The sequence below is a fragment of the Saimiri boliviensis genome, chromosome 2 (assembly GCF_048565385.1).
Source record: "Saimiri boliviensis isolate mSaiBol1 chromosome 2, mSaiBol1.pri, whole genome shotgun sequence".
NCBI lineage: Eukaryota > Metazoa > Chordata > Mammalia > Primates > Cebidae > Saimiri > Saimiri boliviensis.
In genome coordinates, this window is record NC_133450.1 from 5,163,473 (window position 1) to 5,183,619 (window position 20,147).

Sequence of the window (20,147 nt, forward strand, 5' to 3'; positions counted from 1 at the left end):
CTTTATTATCAGGATACACCTATGGTTCATTTCAGACTCACTGAGCTTTCTGGAGGGCCATTTTTAGTGGCTCTGATATATCCAAGCTCTTTTAGATACTTAAGATTGAAGAGCTGTTCTAACCAGGTGCAGTGACTCACGCCTGTAATCCCAGCACTTTGGGAGGCCGAGGCGGGTGGATCACCTGAGGTCAGGAGTTCGAGACCAGCCTGACCAACATGGCGAAACCCCGTCTCTACTAAAAATACAAAAATTAGTTGGGCATGGTGGCGCACGCCTGTAGTCCCAGCTACTCGGGAGGCTGAGGCAGGAGAATCGCTTGAACCCAGGAGGCGGAGGTTGCGGTGAGCCGAGATCGCGCCATTGCACTCCAGCCTGGGCGACAGAGGGAGACTCCATCTCAAATTTAAAAAAAGAAGAGCTGTTTCTAATGTTCCAAAATCTATCTGTTAGTCAAAACATTTGGTAGCCAGGCCGGGCGCGGTGGCTCATGCCTGTAATCCCAGCACTTTGGGAGGCCGAGGCGGGTGGATCACGAGGTCAAGAGATCGAGACCATCCTGGTCAACATGGTGAAACCCCGTCTCTACTAAAAATACAAAAAATTAGCTGGGCATGGTGGCGCGTGCCTGTAATCCCAGCTACTCGGGAGGCTGAGGCAGGAGAATTGCCTGAACCCAGGAGGCGGAGGTTGCGGTGAGCCGAGATCGCGCCATTGCACTCCAGCCTGGGTAACAAGAGCGAAACTCCGTCTCAAAAAAAAAAAAATTGGTAGCCAGTGAAACTTTATACAGGCGAGGGATATTGGAAAAGAACTGTGGCTTTTACAATGACACCTAAAACACACATTCAGTGTCTAGTCTGTTAACTAGGGGCCATCGGGGTCAATAACAAGTTACCTTATGGAGAAGACGCAATAGGACCCAACAAAGAAGGAAATAGGAAGTAACAGTGTCTTGGGTTTCATGCTAACCTGCTAAGGTCAGACAAAATTTAAGTGGATTGAGAAACCATGAAACCTTCTAGTGAGATGAATGCAGTGACAAAGGACCTTTGACCAGAGAGTCAACTCTTCATTATTCGGCCTTTAAAGCCATCTTTTTGGAGGTGATACTGTATTGGGCAATGTCTTACTTACTAGACATTGCAGAGCACCCCTTGTAGAGGATGAGGCGGAGGTAGGGGAGCGAGGGCTGTAGTCCATTCTGTTGGGAAGACGAAACACGCAGATAAATCCGTGTGTGCTACAGCTCCACCAGGAACTTCACTCTCAGAAGGTGGATTCCGGAAGCATCTTGTTTCCATTCAGCCCCCCAGTCCTCCTCTCATCTAGCCAGTGGCTGTCACATTGAGGTGGAGAGAACAGTCACTGTTTAAACTGGCTCTCTTTTGGCCTGAGGGTTTGGGGTATGTTGATATTTGTCGGTTACTATGACTTCTTTTTTTTCCCCCCTCAATTGCATCAAACCCTTAAAACATGGTGGTAAGTGAGCGATATGCATGCTTTTGGAGTTTGTTTAATCTCCGCTTCAGTCTATACGATGCACAGTTCATAATGTTAACACTTTTCTTCAAGTTTACTTCATTCACTTTCACAACTAATTTGGATTTCAGTTTGCTGTTTACTCCTCATTTACTTTGATTTTTGTATCTTTTTTTCTGTAATTCTGTTCTTTCCCTCTCCCTTGACTTCCCTGTTAGGGGTCAAGTCGTTTTTTTTTTTGTCTGACCTGTAGGGGAGAGTGGTGCTGCAGATAGTGATTCAGTCCAGCAGAGTGGGGAGACATGAGGTGCTTTTGTTTGTCAGTGCGAAAGCGGATCTGGGGAGACAGATGAAGGGGGGCTCCTGGGATTTTGCCCCCTTGTGAGTCTCAGCTGCTCCCACTTGCAGGCATGGCAGCTACGCCAGAGGCACTGTCGCTGAAACACCTCCATGCAGCCCTTTGCATGTTGACCAGCTTGTTGGGCTGGAAAGTGACGTTACTAATCAGACACCAGGGAATACCCCCACTCCAAAAGGAAAAAAGCCCGTGGTGTGAGGTGCTTGGGTTGGTGCCTACAGTGTCATGCTTTGAAAAGATTAGCCTGGCTATTGCGATTCTCCCTCCCCTGCTTTTTATTTTAAATGTGGGAGTAGATTGGTGTATTCTTGATTCGGCTATCTTGCATTAGAATTTTCTATTTTCAAGTGCACAGCCAGAGCACTAAAAGCATTCCAAGTTTGCTCCTCTGTCTTTTCATTTAAATCCCCTCAGTGCTTAGTTCCTAGCATGTAGCTGAGCTGGCTTGGCGGGGATGCTGAGCATTAGGATGTTGTGCAGGGAGAATTTAGGCTGGGCTTGTGTGTCTTAGTACCTGGTATGTCTTCGTATCTCTCCACTGCATACACAGCACACAGATGTCTTGGGTGTCCTTAAGTCTTGGTTTGTTCTCTGTTCCTGTTTGATAGTGTATACTGTTGTTAGTGGACTCCTGTGGACACTAGTGTGTCGCTAGCCTGTTGTTTTGGCTGATGAGTCATTGGTTTGTGGTTAGCTCTTTTTTTTGAAATCCTTTTTTGCTCCCGTCACTGTGTGTGCTGGCGGTGGCTTTGCCTCTCCGTTGCCGCGAAGGAACAGGCGGAGCAATGTCTCCCTCTGACAGACATTACTCCCGACGTGTGCTCCTGCAGATGCCTACACTGAGACTGTAATCTCCATAACTGCTTCATGTGCACCAAGCCCCCTTGTGGAATCCTGCTGAGAGTTTTTCTAGAAGCCTTCAGTGAAATCAAACTGTTCTGAATCATTTAGTCTACCTGACTTTTGCATAATAAAAACAAACTAAGAGCACTTACTTGTTCCTCCCCTCTGTGGGTCTCTCTAAAACATTCTTTCTGTGAATGTATATCTTTGCTTAAAGGGGATCAAGTTGCCCTTAGTTGAAACACGAAAGACTTATAAATCAGAATCAGAAAGTCTCAATTTAAGAAGGCTTGAACTCATCTAATGTCAGCTTTTTTATTTTAAAGTTATCTCATGGCTCCCCTGGGTTTGGCTTCTGGTTTTGGCCAGGGCACAAGAGTGAGCCTGTCTTTCTGAAGTCTTTTCTAGAGGGATGTCACCACTGTTCAGCTTTCCTTGGTGTGTCACAGAACATCCTCTGGTATACATACACTGGTTGCTGGCATAGCCCAGCATGGCTGACCCACTTTAGGTTGAACGATTGTGGTTACCTCTTCCTCAATCTCATTCTCCAGACTAAAGACTCTCCTAATGATTACAAAGCAAAACAAAACAAAAAACCAGCAAGAAAAACAGAGTGCCCTTTGGGGAAGTGAGGATGTGTGGCTAAACGTACAGAATGTGCACATCCATTCACACTGCAGGATGGAGCCAAAACTGCATGCATTCACAAGAAAACAAACAGCAGGATTTTACAACTGAAATGTTGGTTTGTCTTCTCATCTATTTAAGAGTGAACCACTGGAACTTGGGGACAAGATGAATATAACAATGTTGCAGCCTATCTGTCCGCTACAGTTGCAGTTTTTCATGACAAGCATTCAAAGTGTTAACTAAAACCATTGAAACAACATACCTGCCATTTAAACTTGAATCTAGAAATAATAACTCCATGAGTGTTTTGCACCTCCAGATGGAATGGCCTTTAATAAATGCTGTGAGTAGCCATGATTGCCACTTGCAGTTTGCTGTTCTGGTAATCCTTATGCAGAATCTAACAGTTTTCTCCTTTCTTCTCTTCTCTCTCATGGATTATCAAAAACCTGAACACCATGCAGACGATGAACCAGCTGGACCAATGTAAGTACTGTATTGGACGCGGATTCAATTGAATCATGTTCTATTTGCAGTTTAATCAAATGGAGTAGCTAAGATTGGAGGGGAAGACAGTGAGTGGAAATGAAGGTTGCGGTGTAGATTTCTTAGGCTGACACAGATCTGACTAAAGACCATTTGATTCCCGGCATAGGCTATGCAGTCTTGTTTTCAGTGGCCATAAAAAGTGGAATACCATGCAAAAAAAAAATTTTTTTTTTCATATTTTGCATATTCTGTATGCTTAAAATGTGGGGGAATGACCAGTATTATCTGAGGCTTCCAGTTTTGTCAATGTTAATTTGCAACTGGACTGTAACCTGGGTAAACTGTCTAGCTCCATTAATAATTGCCGATATCCAAGAGAGTACTGCAGATATGGAAGCAATCCAGATTGGCAGAATCCACTAGAGTTGGACTAAAGAGTGAGAGGCAGACAGGCAGCACCCAAATTTGTGAAGTACCAGAGGGCCCAGCAGAGCCACCTTATGATTATCTTTTATCAGTTAAGATGGGACAGTTCTGTTGTGTTCAGCAGAGAAAAATTTTTCAAACCTTTTTTTTCTGTCTTGGGAGTCAAAAGGAGGATAATATGAGGTATATACAGGTTGAGTATGCCTGCTACCGAAATCCATAATCTGAAATGCTCCAAAATCCAAAGGTTTTTGTGTGCTGACATGATGCTCAGAGGAAATGCTCATTGGAGCATTTTGGATTTTGGACTTTCAGATTAGTGCTGCAGAACTAGTAAGTATAATGCAAATATTCCAAAATCCGAAAAAAACTAAAAATCTGAAACATTCCTGATCCCAAGAATTTCAGATGAGGTATACTCACCCTGTGGCTACTTAAGGAATGTTTTTTATGGACTCATACTGTACCACGAAATTTCTCACTGTACCAGGGATGGTAGCAAGTGAAAGAGTCCCTGTATTTCCATGTGTTATACTTTCAAAAGTTGTTATTGACCAAGTTTAACTCATGTAATACAATTTTTCCTCCGAAGGAAAACCAACTCTACCAACAATCACAAAGATAAAAACTTGCGCCAGAGAAACACAAATTAATACTGCTTACAATGTAAGTATGGCCGCCTTTAGCAGTTTTAAAAATTATATTCAAATGAATGTCCTCTGTTGACCTTGTTACAAATTCTTCAGTAATTGTGTTAATGTTGTAAGAGCTTTTAGTTCATTTTAGAGCAGCTGATACTGACAGAGCCAGATCTGTCTGCCCAGTTTAGTGACTGGAAAGGAACATTTTTCAGCTGCATTGGTTTTCGTGGTTTTTTTTCTTTTTTCTTTTTTTTGTGTTTGTTGAGATGGAGTCTCACTCTGTCGCCCAGGCTGGAGTGCAGTGGTGTGATCTCGCCTCACTGTAGCCTTCACCTCTTGAGTTCAAGCGATTCTCCTGCCTCAGCCTCCTGAGTAGCTGGGATTACAGGTGCCTGCTACCACGCAAAGCTAAATTTTGTATTTTTAATAGAGACAGGGTTTCATCATGTTGGCCAGGGTGGTCTTGAACATCTGACCTCAAGTGATCCCTCTGCCTCAGCCTCTGAAAAGTTCTGGGATTACAGGCGTGAGCCACCGTGCCTAGCCATCAGCTGCATTGTGTCATGTATTTACATAAATGCCATTTCAGAAGACATGATGTTTTAACATACTTTTTGCTACTATTCTATCTTTACAAAGAGGTGAAAATTAAATTGTCACCTTCTAAGGTGGATTATTCCCATAGGTCTACGAGTCTGACCTCACATGTGGGGCCAAGAGAAGAATGGTGGCCAGGCAGCAGCAGCAGCGGCAGCAGCAAGGCCAGACTGTCATCTTGTTAGGCACATGGAGATCAGAATTTCACACCACATCCCTAAGCATGCTGTTTGAACCAAAGCTTTATTTTATGTGGCACGTGGTGTAGTTCTGAGTGGCAATGCATATTCCCTTTTAATTTCCAAATACATCTTTCTTTACAGAACTTTAGGTTCCTGAAACTGGTGGCAACATGACCTGCTAAATTTTCTGCTTGGACCTCTTTGGTTCTCTCCCCTTTCAAGTGAGCAACACCACAATGACTGTCTAAAGCATGCCTTATTTAGCCTCTCCTGTAAGGGTGACCTAGCCAGGTACATTTTAAACAATGCTTCAGTGTAGAAGGTGTAAACTATTTTGGGCTTGATGTGCTGTGAATGTTGCTTTTTTTTTCCTTTGTTAAAATATTTAAATAGAAGTGAAAAGGTCCTCCGAGGATCAGATCATGCATGCGCCATTTTTTACTTAATGCAGCTGTTAAATTGGCAACGCTCTAAAATGCACTGCTGCCATCTAGTGATACATTTTTGTAAAGTACAGCAAAACCTACAGATATATACAGTATATAAATATATATATATATTTATATTTTTGGGGGTGGGAGAAATCCAAAATAAAGTAAATGCTTGTTTCATTTTTAAGCTGCTGATATTCATTCCTTATTGTATGTTGTCAGATGAGCAAACTGTGCAGTCTGGTACATAAAGATGAGTAATATAAACTGAAATCTATAATTTTTAAGGGCTTAACCTGTGACTTTAATAAGCTGGAACAGTCCACTGAATGGGTATAATGAATTGCAGTATATACGTATGATTGCTTTTTAAGTGATGATCTTTTCTTTTAAGTCATGTAAATTCATAAATCCTTTTGCACTGATGTGTTGAACCTTATTCTTGTACATTCAATCAAGGCAAACTTTTATAATTTTTCTTTTGTTTTCAATGACCTTGAAATGTTATGGCATGGTGATACTCTATGCAACTCTAGTTATACTTTTTGGTTTGACACTGTATTTTTTCACATTGATTTACTGGTTGATGGTAGATTTTATAACCTAACAGGGTTCTTATGCGGTGCGTAACTGTAGATGCATGTACTTGTGTTTTGTGTAATTATTGAAGTGCAATGATGTATAAAAAAGTGGATTCACCTGTTTTTAAAAATAAAACATTGATAAAAGGTGTTTGGAATAATACTCTTTATTCTGATATCTTCAATTTTAGGAGGAAGCATTCAATACTTTGAAGTTTATTAATTATATACATATGTATACAGAGAATTAATTTCTCAACCCTGCCAGCTTTTTAAGTTCCTTTTCTACCTCTTCCACAAATGCTGGGAAATTCTGATCCATGAGGCACAAACGTAGGAAGGGGCCTAATTCTTCTGCATCCCATGCAGATTGTTCATAGACATGGGGCAGCTCCTCGGAGGCCAGAAGTGTCTGCAGGGATACCGGAGAAACCGTTACAGATTACAGGTGAAAGCAATACCTGGCTAATAGAACACAGACAAATAGTGCTTTCAGGAAAAATTAGGGAACTACACGCAAAAAAATTAGCATTAATTCGCTTCACAGGCTTTCTTTACATAGTTTTACTATTACATTTATAATTTTGTATTTTAATACATTTTGTGAAAACACGTAGCATGTGAAATAAACTTGTTGCCTTAAGGAAAGGATTTCAAACGTACTGATGAAATGATTTGCAAAGTTGAGATTCTACTTTAAGGAAGAATACTGTGCTGATAACCTATGGATTGGAAAGAAACCTATCCATGAACTAAGCTCCACTGGCTTAGTTCCTCTTCCCCACAGCATAGGTGGCAGAGTGGATGTGAGGAGTTACTGTGTGCTACCTGCATTCTGAAACTAAGAAAGAGAGGCCACAGACTGCCCAAAGGACATTAGTTCACACGCATCTCATTCTGGCCATCAGTGAGTTTTTTTTGTTTTTTTTGTTTTTTTTTTTTGAGATGGAGTTTCGCTCTTGCTACCCAGGCTGGAGTGCAATGGCGCGATCTCGGCTCACCGCAACCTCCGCCTCCTGGGTTCAGGCAATTCTCCTGCCTCAGCCTCCTGAGCAGCTGGGATTATAGGCAAGCGCCACCATGCCCAGCTAATTTTTTGTATTTTTAGTAGAGACGGGGTTTCACGATGTTGACCAGGATGGTCTCGATCTCTTGACCTCGTGATCCACCCGCCTCAGCCTCCCAACGTGCTGGGATTATAGGCGTGAGCCACCACGCCCAGCCATCAGTGAGTTTTGACAAATAGTCATGTAACTATCACCACGATAAAAATACAGAACATTTCTTTCACTTCCCCAAAAAATTCTGTGACCCTCGTGCTAACCATTGCCATCAAACCCGTTAACCGTTGGCAACCATTGAGCTCGTCACCATATAGTTTTGCCTTTTCCAGAATGTCATAGAAATGAAATCGTAATACTCTGTTGAATCTGGCTTCTGACACTTAGCATGATGGATAAATCTGAGATTAATCCATGATGTTGAGTATATCAGTAGCTCAGTTTTATTGCTGAATAAGCACTACATTGCATGGACGTTCCCGAGTTGGGTTGTCTGTCCTCCAGTTGAAGCACATTTGGGTGGTTTTATTTTTTTTGCAATTATGAATAAAAGTGCTTTAAACATTCACTTACAGGTTTCTGTGTGAACACAGGTTTTCATTTCACTTCAGTAAATACCTGGGATTGGGATTTCTTACCTTTGTAAGAAACTGCCGAACTGCCATCTCTGGTGGCTGTCCCATTTACATTCCACTAGCAGCATATGGGAGAGTTCTAGTTGCTCACCGATCCAGGATTTGATATTGGCAGTTTTTGTTTTTGTTTTTAATTTTAGGCATTCTAATAAGTTGGCAGGATGTCTCATTGTGGTTTTAATTTGCATTTGCCTAATGATTAATAATGTTGAGCATCTTTTCACATGCTTATTTGCCATCTGTATGTTTTCTTTGGTAACCTGCAGTGTTTTAAAACTAGTTGAATAAGCTGCCAACATTTAAGTATTAGGAAAGTTCACATAAAAATCCTGACAGTTTGGAAGACGTGGCAACACTGGCTCCACAGTCCCCGATGATGGGCTCCGGTTCTGTGTGGTCCACTCGCTTTGGTGCACTGACTTGGTCATCTTACCGACTCCTCACATTCGTTCTGTGAGGTAGGTGGTTTTATTCCCTTTCTGTGGATAGCATGGTTTAGTGTGTAAGTACTGACTGACATTTCTCTGGGAACTAACTGTAACCAAAGTTTTCTTTTCTAAAAGTAAGTATCAGATTAGCTTTTCACACTCTGCCTAAAGGTATAAAGAAGAAAGTGAAAGTAACACGGACCTCTGTTCTCCAGTGAGAGCCACTGTTAACATAGTAGTGTATGTCCTTCCAAACTTAGTGTATTTATTACAGAAACAAAATCATAGCCTTGTATCCTCCTTTTTAAAAAGCTCAATGTATTGTGAATGTGTTTCCATGTCAACAGATAGGGATATACAGAATTTGCTTATTTTTAGAGATGGGGTCTCGCTGTGTTAGGCCAGGCTGGTCTTGAACTCCTGGCCTTAAGTGATCCTCCTGCTTTGGTCCCCCAGAGTGCTTGGGACTGGCACCATGCCTGGCCTATATCCCTTTTATTCACTGGATTTTTATCCTAGCTATGGTTATACCACACTTAATATCCTATTAAATGAACATTTATGTTGTTTCCAATTTCTTACTAGTGTGATGTACATATTTATATGTATATTTGTGTAGTTTAAATGAAATTATAGATAACATATTAAATTTGATATGTACTGCTAAACTGCCTTCCAGGAAGTTTTACCAACTTACATAGAATGACATGTCTAAAAGATAAGAGTAAACAAGTAATACATGTGAGCTCCAAGCTTCATGCTTTTTCTCATTTGTATATGGTTCTTCCATACTATGTAAATAAACTTGGCAAAGGTATACCTTTTATAGCAATTGATATTTCCTAAATAAGGACATCACACCCTGCCCTGCTTATTGTTTTATTACAGCTCGATTTTCCTCAGCTCCTCCGATTCAATTAGACCCTAACCCCAATGCAAATATGGGCTTTATTCGGTCTGTCCTGCTGATGGACAAATAGCCTTCTTAATTTGTTAATTTATTCTTAGTCTTCCTAAGACTTTCTGGTACTACTGATAGTACAGTTTAGCAGATGGATTAAAAGAAAATTCGGCCAGGCATAGTGGCTCGCACGCACCTATAATCCTAGCAATTTGGGAGTCTGAGGTGGGAGGATCACTTGAGATCAGAACTTTGAGACCAGCCTGGCCAACATGGTGAAACCTCATCTCTATTAAAAATTCAAAAATTAGCTGGGTGGGGTGGCATGTGCCTGTAATCCCAGCTACTCGGGAAGCTGAGGCAAGAGAATCGCTTGAACCTGGGAGACAGAGGTTGCAGTGAGCCGAGATCGTGCCACTGTACTCCAGCCTGGGCAACACAGTAAGACCCTGCCTCAAAAAAAGTAGATAAAATAAAATTCATACTTGAATACTGATGAACTTCACACAGAATTCTGTGGAAAGCAGAAGTTGCTGGCTTGAACACCTGCAATGAGGAACGCAGTGAGGGGGACACAAAGTCCTTGCAGAGCTCCCAGGAGGGTGGACATCACCCAACCAAGGTGTGAATGAAGAGTTTTTCTGGCAGGAGGCAAGGGGCCATCTGAAAGCATGTCTGTGGTAACGGTGGAATCCTCCTGAGTTTCTACACATCCTTAGCTGAATACTAACAATTTGCCCATAAAGAAATCGGCGTAGATCTGAGTCCACATTAATTTTGGTATTTCTCTTAAAATAGTTCCCAAATTTCATTTCCAGAATTACAATGAAGTCCTCCATTTATTCTTTTTGGGAAAGTGGTGATTAAATTTTCTATCTTGGACAGTCAACCATTCTTCCTCTTTTTACTTCCTTGTAAAATAGACCTTGACTGTGTGCCTGCAGCCATCATGTCTCATCTTACAACTTACTGTAATAAAACTCATTCAGCAAGGGGTAGAAGAAAATGGCCTGTCTCTGTCTTTATCATCTTTTAGAGTAATGCTTTAGGTTTCTCTTCTAAAACAAAGGAGTGAACAAAGGCATACTGATTCTCAGGGGTCACTGTTTTTCATGACAAGAAAATTGAACACAGAAATAAGTTCTACCTGAGCTAACTGCGTCAGTGAGGTCCTTCCGTCCGGAGTGCCTGTGCCCGCCTTTACACACACCTGCTGTTCTGAGTACTGTTGGGACTGGAATAAAACAACATACGGTAAGGAGACTGGCTGAATGTAATCTTAAATACCATAGGCCATTAAAGCAGAAATACGCATTCATGTTCAAAGAAAATACCACTAAGAGTGGTAAAAATGGTTGTCAGCATAGGTCTGTCCTGGTTTAAACAGAGGGTTACTTGAGTTACCACAGCAGAAGTACTGAGTTTAAATTTGCAGCTCCTGGCCTCTATTTGGTGTTCCTCAGTGTCTGGCAGGCTGTTAGTGCTTCTTCCTGTCAGACACAGGGACATTCTTCTGTTATAAGAGGCACGGCCTAGGGTTCAGGACCACACGTGGATCCTGGAGAGTGGGCATCCACAGAAACAGGTGCTGTTACCATGGCAGCCTGCATGCAGAGGACGGGCCCCAGCTTAGATGATGGTTTGTCACCTTCTAAAAATTATTACTCAAGTAATTCATGTTCATTGCAGAAATGCAAAATGGGAGAAAACCTCTCTAACTTTAAGGGGAAAATCCTCTATAATTTTAAGACAACTGATGTTTTCAATAAAACTGGATTTAAAAAAAAATATTTTAGATATTCGGAAGGAATGAGTTCTGTAAAACTTACAGATATCTTCTTTCAAACACTGTTTATACCTCCTACGTACTAGACACGGGTGGTACAGGGATGGGAGCTACAAAAAACAAGACAGAAACTGCCCTCTGGAAGCCCATGGTCTAGTAAGAACCTAACAAGTAAAACCATGATTATCTTGCAACTCAGGAAGTGCTGGAATAAAGGGGTATGTAAATGCTTAAGGTTCCCAGAGAAATGGGTAAACTGGAAGGCTGTATACTAAGCAGGAAGCACTGGGATGCTCCAAGGTCCATGCTATCTGGAAAGAATATGGTAACAGGTTGTTCTTGGGTAGGACATGAGCAAATGGAATGAACAAGGAGTGCAGGAGCCCTGGAGGCAGGAAGGGCCTACCTCCCTCCCTTCCTAGCCACACGTCTGCAGCCCCACTATGCTTTGGGAACCGGAGGCTGCTGCAGTGCTAATCTCCAGACAAGCAGCGGTGCTCCTGCACTAGGTATGAGCTGATGGTGCAATACAGGGAGAAAATGGGGCACTCTTTGGAGGGCACCTCTGTCCGTCACCAACATGGCTGACTACCAGAAGGCGGGAGATGAAGGAGGTGTGGAGATACACTGAGGAAAGAAAGAACAAAGACAAGAAAACGAATCAAGAATATGGAAAATGAGCAAAATGGCCAGTGGACTCTATAATCAGGAGCCTTAGGCAAGCCCCATCTCTCTGTTCGGTTTCTTCAGTTTCCTCACCTGTAAAAACAAGGCATACTCCAATGCCTACTGTTTCTTCAGGTATGACAGTTGATGCTTTCCTAGGATACATATCAATTCACCTCACACAAAGAACTGTGAAAGATGTCAACCAAAATTGTCTGCCAGACACATTGTAAAAAAAATAGCCAAGTGGAAGCACCTGAGGCTAGTGGGCTCTAGGATTAGATGGTCCACCCTGCAACAGCATAGAGATGGAAGGGTCTGTGTACATAGTAGCTGGAGTCCCCTAGCTACTTTCTTCTGGACTTTTTGTGCTAACAGGGAAGAGTTCACATAGGAACTGCCATCCTCTCTCCTGTCCTTCCCATCCCCATCTCTGGGGTAGGCTGGTTGCCTTTGAAATGCTAACGTTGAGAAATGCCTGGTTAAGCCACAATTAACAAAATTACAAGGCTGAGGAAAAGCAAAAGCCAAAACATGAGCCAGGAAATGACTCAAGAACTTGAAATAGACATAGAATTATCTCTATTTGCAAAGAAGGAAACAACTATTTTATACTAAAAATTATAGGTATTATAAAAATGACACACCTGAATATAAGAAAGCAGCAGAATGACCATAACGGGACCATGGCTTGTAACTCTTAAGATGGATGCTGAGAAAGAGCACATGCTACCAAATTCGTACAACAGTAGGTAAGAGCAAACCTGGGAATGTCTTGTCATTAGGAAGACTAGAATATTCTAGGTGGTGCCTCACAATGTCTGTATCCTGGTAGAATTGAATCCAATGGCTTTGTCTGTTCTGCAGCTTCAGACACTGTCTTATGCCCTCTCTTGGCTCTGGAGGTTCTGATTCTTGCTAATTGACCAGGATGCTGATTCCTTCATTTGCAAGGGAAGGTACATCTAAAAGGGTACAGTGCTGGCAATAACAGTAATGACGGATTTTGTTATTTAGATTATATTTGCCAGGATTGTACTGGGCGCTTCCTATACAGAATTTTAATCTCACCATTTTACAGATGGGGCTAAATGGCTTGCGTGAAATTACACAGCTACTAAGAAACAGGGCCAGGATTCTAACCTAGATCCATTTTGATCCCAAAGCCTGCGGTCTTTGCACAACATCATGCTGTCTTATTTAGTCAAATCACCAAATTACAGTTCAGAAGAGTCCCTGAAAATAGAATCAAGAAAGGCATGAAAGTTTCCTAACCACTCCCCAGGTATTTCTACCTAGACCAGGCGTCCCCAAACTATGGCCCCTGTAGGCCACATGCGGCCCCCGAGGCCATTTATCCGGCCCCCCGCCGCACTTCAGGAAGGGGCACCTCTTTCATTGGTGGTCAGTGAGAGGAGCACAGTATGTGGCGGCCCTCCAATGGTCTGAGAGACAGTGAACTGGCCCCCTGTGTAAAAAGTTTGGGGACGCCTGACCTAGACGCTTGAGACCAGCCTTTAACATCAGAGAGCTGGAGCCTTCACCTGGGGCTGTCGCTCACAACTCAGCCTGCATTTGTTACTGCATGTTACAACTTCAATTTATTTGCATTTGTAATACATGGATAATTACGTAGCCTGATGAGGTTCTAGCCCGATGTGACTTCACCACCTTTATAAGGAATTTCAGGTTTCTGTTGCACTCCATGCACTGGGTATACTATACTATCATCTGAATCTAATGGGCAGTTAAAACATGAAAATCTAAAGAGCAAAGAGTCATAAGCAATAAAATACCTTATAATAACCACTCCTACCCATTTATAAGGAGGGGATTTTTAAAGAATATAGCAGGAGCTGACGAAGCATTGTTGTTTGAAACTAGATCCTTGCCTTTGTGAGGCAGCAGCTTCAGCATTAAGGCATCTTCACAAAAATCAAATGAAGGGAAAGAACTCAAAACACCAAAATCTGTTTGGCAAACTACATATATTCAAGAGGAAATCACGCAGCACCTGCTTAAATAAAAAGATTTTATAATAAATAATGAAAATTTATGTTCACCTTAGACAAATTATAAGAATAACAAGAAACTTAGTGACAAAACAGCAAATATGAGGTGTTTTGGTTAAGGAAAACTAACAGGATGAAGTAATGGAAAACCAGGTTTGGAAAATCACTTCTCAAAGAAAATGCAAAACCCAGCTTGAAAATAGAATCTCATCTCAAGAGCAGAGGTAGATGCTTATTCCAACAATATTTGGGGCTATGCCAAAGAAATGCAGAACATGAATTTCTGGGAGAAATTCTATAGTCATGAGTCTCAGTATCTCAAGACCCCTTATGAGACCTTCAAATAACTTTTGTCTGAGTTGCATTTATCTGGCATTTATCTTATTAGAAATTAACACGGAATTTTAAAATATTCATTAAAAATAAATCCCCTTAATATTTAAAACATTTTTATGGAAAATAACTTTTCTAAAACAAAAGGTAATAATTTTTTTCAAATCTCTTTACTACCTAGTTTAACAGAAGGTGACTAGATTCTTACATCTGCTGCTGCATTCAGTCTGCTGTCATGTGTTGCTTTGGTTAAAGACACGAAGAAAATCTGGCCTCACACAAATTGTAGATGGAGAAGGGAGAGGTATTTTAGAATAGCCTGTTCAGATAATTCTGGATATTCCTTGACATAACACCAAAACTCAACAAGTGAGTTGCTTAAAGGCTAGTTGCAATATTAAATCTGAAACCCTATCAATGAACTTATTACACTGTTATATTGTATGGACTATACAATCCATTAGCCTATCTCACACTTTTGAATCGCTCTTTTATCCATGTATGGCTTTGTAGCATGCAGGCATCGGTCATGTAGACAATACTGGTTCACTGAATATATTGTCTTTCAAATATTAACACATTTCATCAGGTAATTACTTATAAAAAAATCACATTTACTCATAGCACCTGTAGAAAAGTCTTCTGGGTTGGGAAGCTGTGGAGCTTATACGGCTGATACAAGTTTTTCAAGATTCTAATTTTCACTTGAAAGCTTAAATTTTATTATTTTCAATAAATACTATCAGTTGTTTTCCTGAAGTGATAGTTCATTTCACTGACTGAGAAAATGTCTGCCACATACCCAAATCTGAATGGCCATAGTCTGTTCTCTCACGTAATGATGGTATTTTAAAGAGGTATTTTAAAGATGGTATTTTAAAGAGATGGTATTAAAAAGAGGCAAGTTCAAAATACAAATGTCACACAGATGCTTTCCCTTGAGACAACCATAGTACTGCAGACTGCAGAGTTGTTTTATTTCATTTGTTCTGACTGTGAATGATTGGAAGACGATGACTACTAGTACAGTTTGGTGCCACTGCCTCATCTGTACTGAGATGACAGCACCCTTACTCGATGCCTTTGTCTCATCAGTGCAAATGTTGACACAGTGAAAAAAGCAAATGACACTATTTCTTTAAAATATTAAGAAAAATAATTTTGACCTTGTGGGCTCCCTGGAAGAGTCCCAGGGAGCGCTTCATGGACCACACTTTGAGAACCACTGTTCTATAGTGACACCCAGAATGCAGCTGGAACTCCTCCCTCCCTAATTTCTGAAATTATAGGAAGCTACAATTAGTATCAACCTCAATTTTTAAAAGTCACTCAACATTAGATTTTTCTTTTTTTTTTTTTTTTTTAGGTGGAGTTTCGCTCTTGTTATTCAGGCTGGAGTGCAGTGGCATGATCTTGGCTCACTGCAACCTCCGCCTCCCTGGTTCAAGCGATTCTCCTGCCTCAGCATCCCAAGTAGCTGGGATTACAGGCATGCACCACGACACCTGGCTAATTTTTTATTTTTAGTAGAGACAGGGTTTCTCCATGTTGGTCAGGCTGGTCTTGAACTCCCGACCTCAGATGATCAGCCCATCTCAGCCTCCCAAAGTGCTGGGACTATAGGCGTGAGCCACCTTGCCTGGCAGATGTTTTTTGAACTACAAACCTAACAGACTTGACAAACTCCACTGTCATTTTGGCTACTCACTGTGCACTGCATTGTCGTGTTTCCTGTACAGCCAACACATCAGCTTACTTACTCCATGCTGCCATGGAACACTCTATGCAGAGTCCTTCCCTTGACTTTCACTTGCCTGGGGTGGGCCAGGATTCAGCTGCAGCTCCTGGATGTTTCCATCAGGCACCTGAACGGTTATGTATTGTGCCAGCTTTTGCACACAACTGCAGCAGTGTTCCAGCGCCTGCTGCTTTGACTCTCCACTGAACTGTACTCGAAACAGGCGACTCTTGTCCTATTGGAAAAATCAAAAGTTACTGTGTGAGACCCTTGTCATATCACTTTACCTTCATTAACTTTGGGGTCTTCTAGTGAGTGGGTTCCTTTGCTTGGCAGAGGAAGAGGTAGAGATAGGGGAACGGTCACCTTCACTTACTGAGGCAGGGACAGAAAAGCCAGTAATTCATTTTCTTCTCTCTTTTGGGAGTTGTTCATCATACTAAAATTCATTTCCCTCGGGGAAATGACATCAGCAAACATGGAAAAGCCCGTATCAGAAAGACAAGGAAGATCACTAGGCTTACTGCAGATCAATGTTCTATCTTGCTTTGGAATAAAGATTTCATAGCTTCTAATTCCTTAAGTGAAAAATCTGTGAGGATAATAATACACCATAGTCCTGCTCAAGAAAATTTTTCTAAACTGAGTACATAAAATCAAACCAGGTAGATCCTACACTAAACAAGGCAGTGAGCTTAAGCAACACTGGAAGAGTGGACAGGCAGATGCTCAAAGCTAATAGATCTCATGTTAATGATCTGCAGTACCCTTTATATCCTTAAGGAGGCCAGACTACCATACAAAATACATGGTGAAAGGCTGCCTTTAATTTGCAGTATGAGTCACATTCCTCAGCAAATTAGCAAATGTAGGACAGATGCTATTAAAAATTTTTAAAAGTCTGTCAACTACAGCAAACTTACTTGATTATAAGTGTAAAAACATCCAGATTGTAACAATAACATAAAATCATTTTAGAAGTAGTTTCCTTTTTTCTAGTCTACTCTTCTGCCTAGTTTAGAGTCAACCTACACAAAAGCCTCTCGAAACAGGACTGTATATAGTGTGTACCTTTCATCAGTTTATTCTGTAAAGAAATGCAGATGCTAAGCTTAGCACAGTGACATTTTCCCTCATGAAATACATATATATATATATCACATTGCCACCTTGAAAACACTTCTAACTACAGTTAACAAAATCCTGTAAGTTCCTGTAAGTAAACAGTCCTTGATTTTCCTGTTCACAGTTTACGCTATTTAAATAAACCCATCATGTAAAGCCATTTATTTAGATTATAGAAAACTCTTGGCATGGCTAACATAATGGTAAACTATCATGTTTAGAAGAATAGACACCACTACACCCTTTTTCACTGCCACTGTTTGGTTCTCTTCATATTTTAATTCATTTAATTTTTCCCCTGAATATGAAAGTAATCCATTATCATCTTGTCCAACATTGGAAAAAAATATGAAAATATTCATATATATCTGTGTATATAAAAGAATATATACAAACATTCGTACGTAAGTATGTATATTTAATTTTTTTTAATGGTGTACATAGGTACACATATTTTTATTATACTTTAAGTTCTGGGGTACATGTGCAGAAAGTGCAGGTTTGTTACATAGGTATACACGTGCCACGGTGGTTTGCTGCACCCCATCAACCCGTCATCTACATTAGGTATTTCTCCTAATGCTATCGCTCCCCTAGCCCCCCACTCCCTGACAGGCCCAGGGTGTGATGTTCCCCTCCCTTTGTCCATGTGTTCTCATTGTTCATCTCCCACTTACGAGTGAGAACATGTGGTGTTTGGTTTTCTGTTTTTGTATTAGTTTGCTGAGAATGATGGTTTCCAGCTTCATCCATGTCCCTGCAGAGGACATGAACTTATCCTTTTTTATGAATGCATAGTATTCCATGGTATATGTGCCACATTTTCTTTATCCAGCCTATCTTTGATGGGCATTTGTGTTGGTTCCAACTTCGCTATTGTGAACAGAATGGGAGAATATTTTTGCAATCTATCCGTCTGACAAAGGGTTCATATCCTGAATCTACAAAGAACTCAAGCAAGCAAATTTACAAGAAAAAAACAATCCCATCAAAAAGTGGGTAAAGGATATGAACAGACACTTCTCAAAAGAAGACATTTATGCAGCCAACATGAAAAAAAAAAAAAAAAACTCATCACTGGTCATTAGAGAAATGCAAATCAAAGCCACAGTGAGATACCACCTCATGCCAGTTAGAATGATGATCATTAAACAGTCAGGAATCATCAGGTGCTGGAGAGATGGGGAGAAATAGGAACACTTTTATACTGTTGGTGGGAGTGTAAATTAGTTCAACCATTGTGAAAGACAGTGTGGTGATTCCTCAAGGATCTACAACTAGAAATACCATTTGACCCAGCAATCCCATTACTGAGTATATACACAAAGGATTATAAATCATTCTACTATAAAGAAACATACAAACGTTTATTGTGGCACTGTTCACAATAGGTGTACATATTTATAAGGTATATGAGATGTTTTGATACAGGCATGCAATGAGTAATAATCACATCATGGAAAATGGGGTATCCATTCCCTCAAGCACTTATCCTTTGTGTTACAAACAATCCAATTATACTCTTAATTAAAAATGTACAATTAAACTACTTTCATTATTGTCATCCTGTTGTGCTATCAAATACCAGTTCCTGTTCATTTTTTTTTTTTGACCCATTAACCATCCCCACCAACCCCTACTACCCTTCCCAGCCTCTGGCCACCATCCTCCTACTCTTTATCTCGAGTTCAATTGTTTTGATTTTTAGATCCCACAAATAACTGAGAATATGTGATGTTTGTCTTTCTGTGCCTGGTTTATTTCATTTAACATAATGACCTCCAGTTCCATCCATGTTGTTGCAAATGACAAGATCTCTTTTTTTTTTTTTTTTTAAACTTATTATAAGTTCAAAGATACAAGTGCAGGTTTGTTACAGAGGTAAACTTATGTCACAGGAGTTCATTATACAGATTGTTGTATCACTCAGGTATTAAGCCTAGTACCCATTCATTATTTTTCCTGATCTCCTTCCTTCCATCCTCTGTCCTCCAAAAGGCCCCAGTGTTTGTTGTTCCCACCTATGTATTTAGGTGTTCTCATCATTCAGCTTCCACTTAAGTGAGAACCTGTATTTGTTTTTCTGTTCCTGTGTTAATTTGCTAAGGATAATGGCCTCTAGCTCCATCTATGTCCCTGCAAAAGACATGATCTCGTTCTTTTTACGGCTGCATAGTACTCTGTGGTGTGTATGTACCACATTTTCTTTTTCCAGTCTATCCTTGATGGGCATCTAGGTTGATTCCATGTCTTTGTTATTGTGAACAGTGCTGCAAAGAACATGCATGTGCATGTGTCTTTATTACAGAATGATTTCTATTCCTTTGAGTGTATACCAACTAACAGGATTGCTGGGTCAGAGGTATTTGTTTTAGGTCTTTGAGGAATTGCCACAGTGTTTTCCACAATGGCTGACCTAATTTACACTCCCACCAACAGTATATATGCACAACCTGCCAGCATCTGTTATTTTTCAACTTTTCAGTAATAGTCCTTCTGACTGGTGTGAGATGGTATCTCACTGGTTTTGATTTGCATTCCTCTAATGATCAGTAATATTGAGCTTTTTTCATATAATTGTTGGCTGCAGGTATGTCTTACTTTTAAAAAGTGTCTACTCATGTCCTTTTCTCACTTTCTTATGGAGATTTTTTCTTGTAAATTTGAGTTCCTTATAGGTGCTGTATATTAGACTTTTGTCATATGCATAGTCTGCAAAATTTTTCTCCTATTCTGTAGGTTTTCTGTTTACTTTGTTGATAGTTTCTTTTGCCGTGCATAGCTTTTTGGTTTAATTAG

The 20,147-nt window shown here is 40.7% G+C and overlaps 2 protein-coding genes across 4 annotated transcripts in view; one reads left to right on the top strand and one right to left on the bottom strand.

Annotated features, from left to right (window-relative positions):
- The window catches only part of NPTN (neuroplastin), a 73,552-nt gene extending 66,726 nt beyond the window's left edge, over positions 1-6,826 (top strand). For 2 of the 3 annotated variants that reach the window (XM_003944148.4, XM_010332016.3), the window contains 3 exons: positions 3,781-3,802; positions 4,824-4,897; positions 5,793-6,826. In XM_003944148.4, the coding sequence (XP_003944197.1) occupies positions 3,781-3,802; positions 4,824-4,884 (83 nt within the window). In that variant the 3' untranslated portion in view covers positions 4,885-4,897; positions 5,793-6,826. Of the gene's footprint in view, positions 1-3,780; positions 3,803-4,823; positions 4,898-5,557 lie in introns of all 3 variants that reach the window. The other variant, XM_010332013.3, reaches the window with a different exon arrangement.
- Positions 6,827-6,834: 8 nt separating this feature from the next.
- The window catches only part of REC114 (REC114 meiotic recombination protein), a 106,790-nt gene continuing 93,477 nt past the window's right edge, over positions 6,835-20,147 (bottom strand). The window contains 3 exon segments of the mRNA XM_003944149.3: positions 6,835-7,075; positions 10,836-10,922; positions 16,246-16,458. Coding sequence (XP_003944198.1) covers positions 6,911-7,075; positions 10,836-10,922; positions 16,246-16,458 — 465 coding nt within the window. The 3' untranslated portion in view covers positions 6,835-6,910.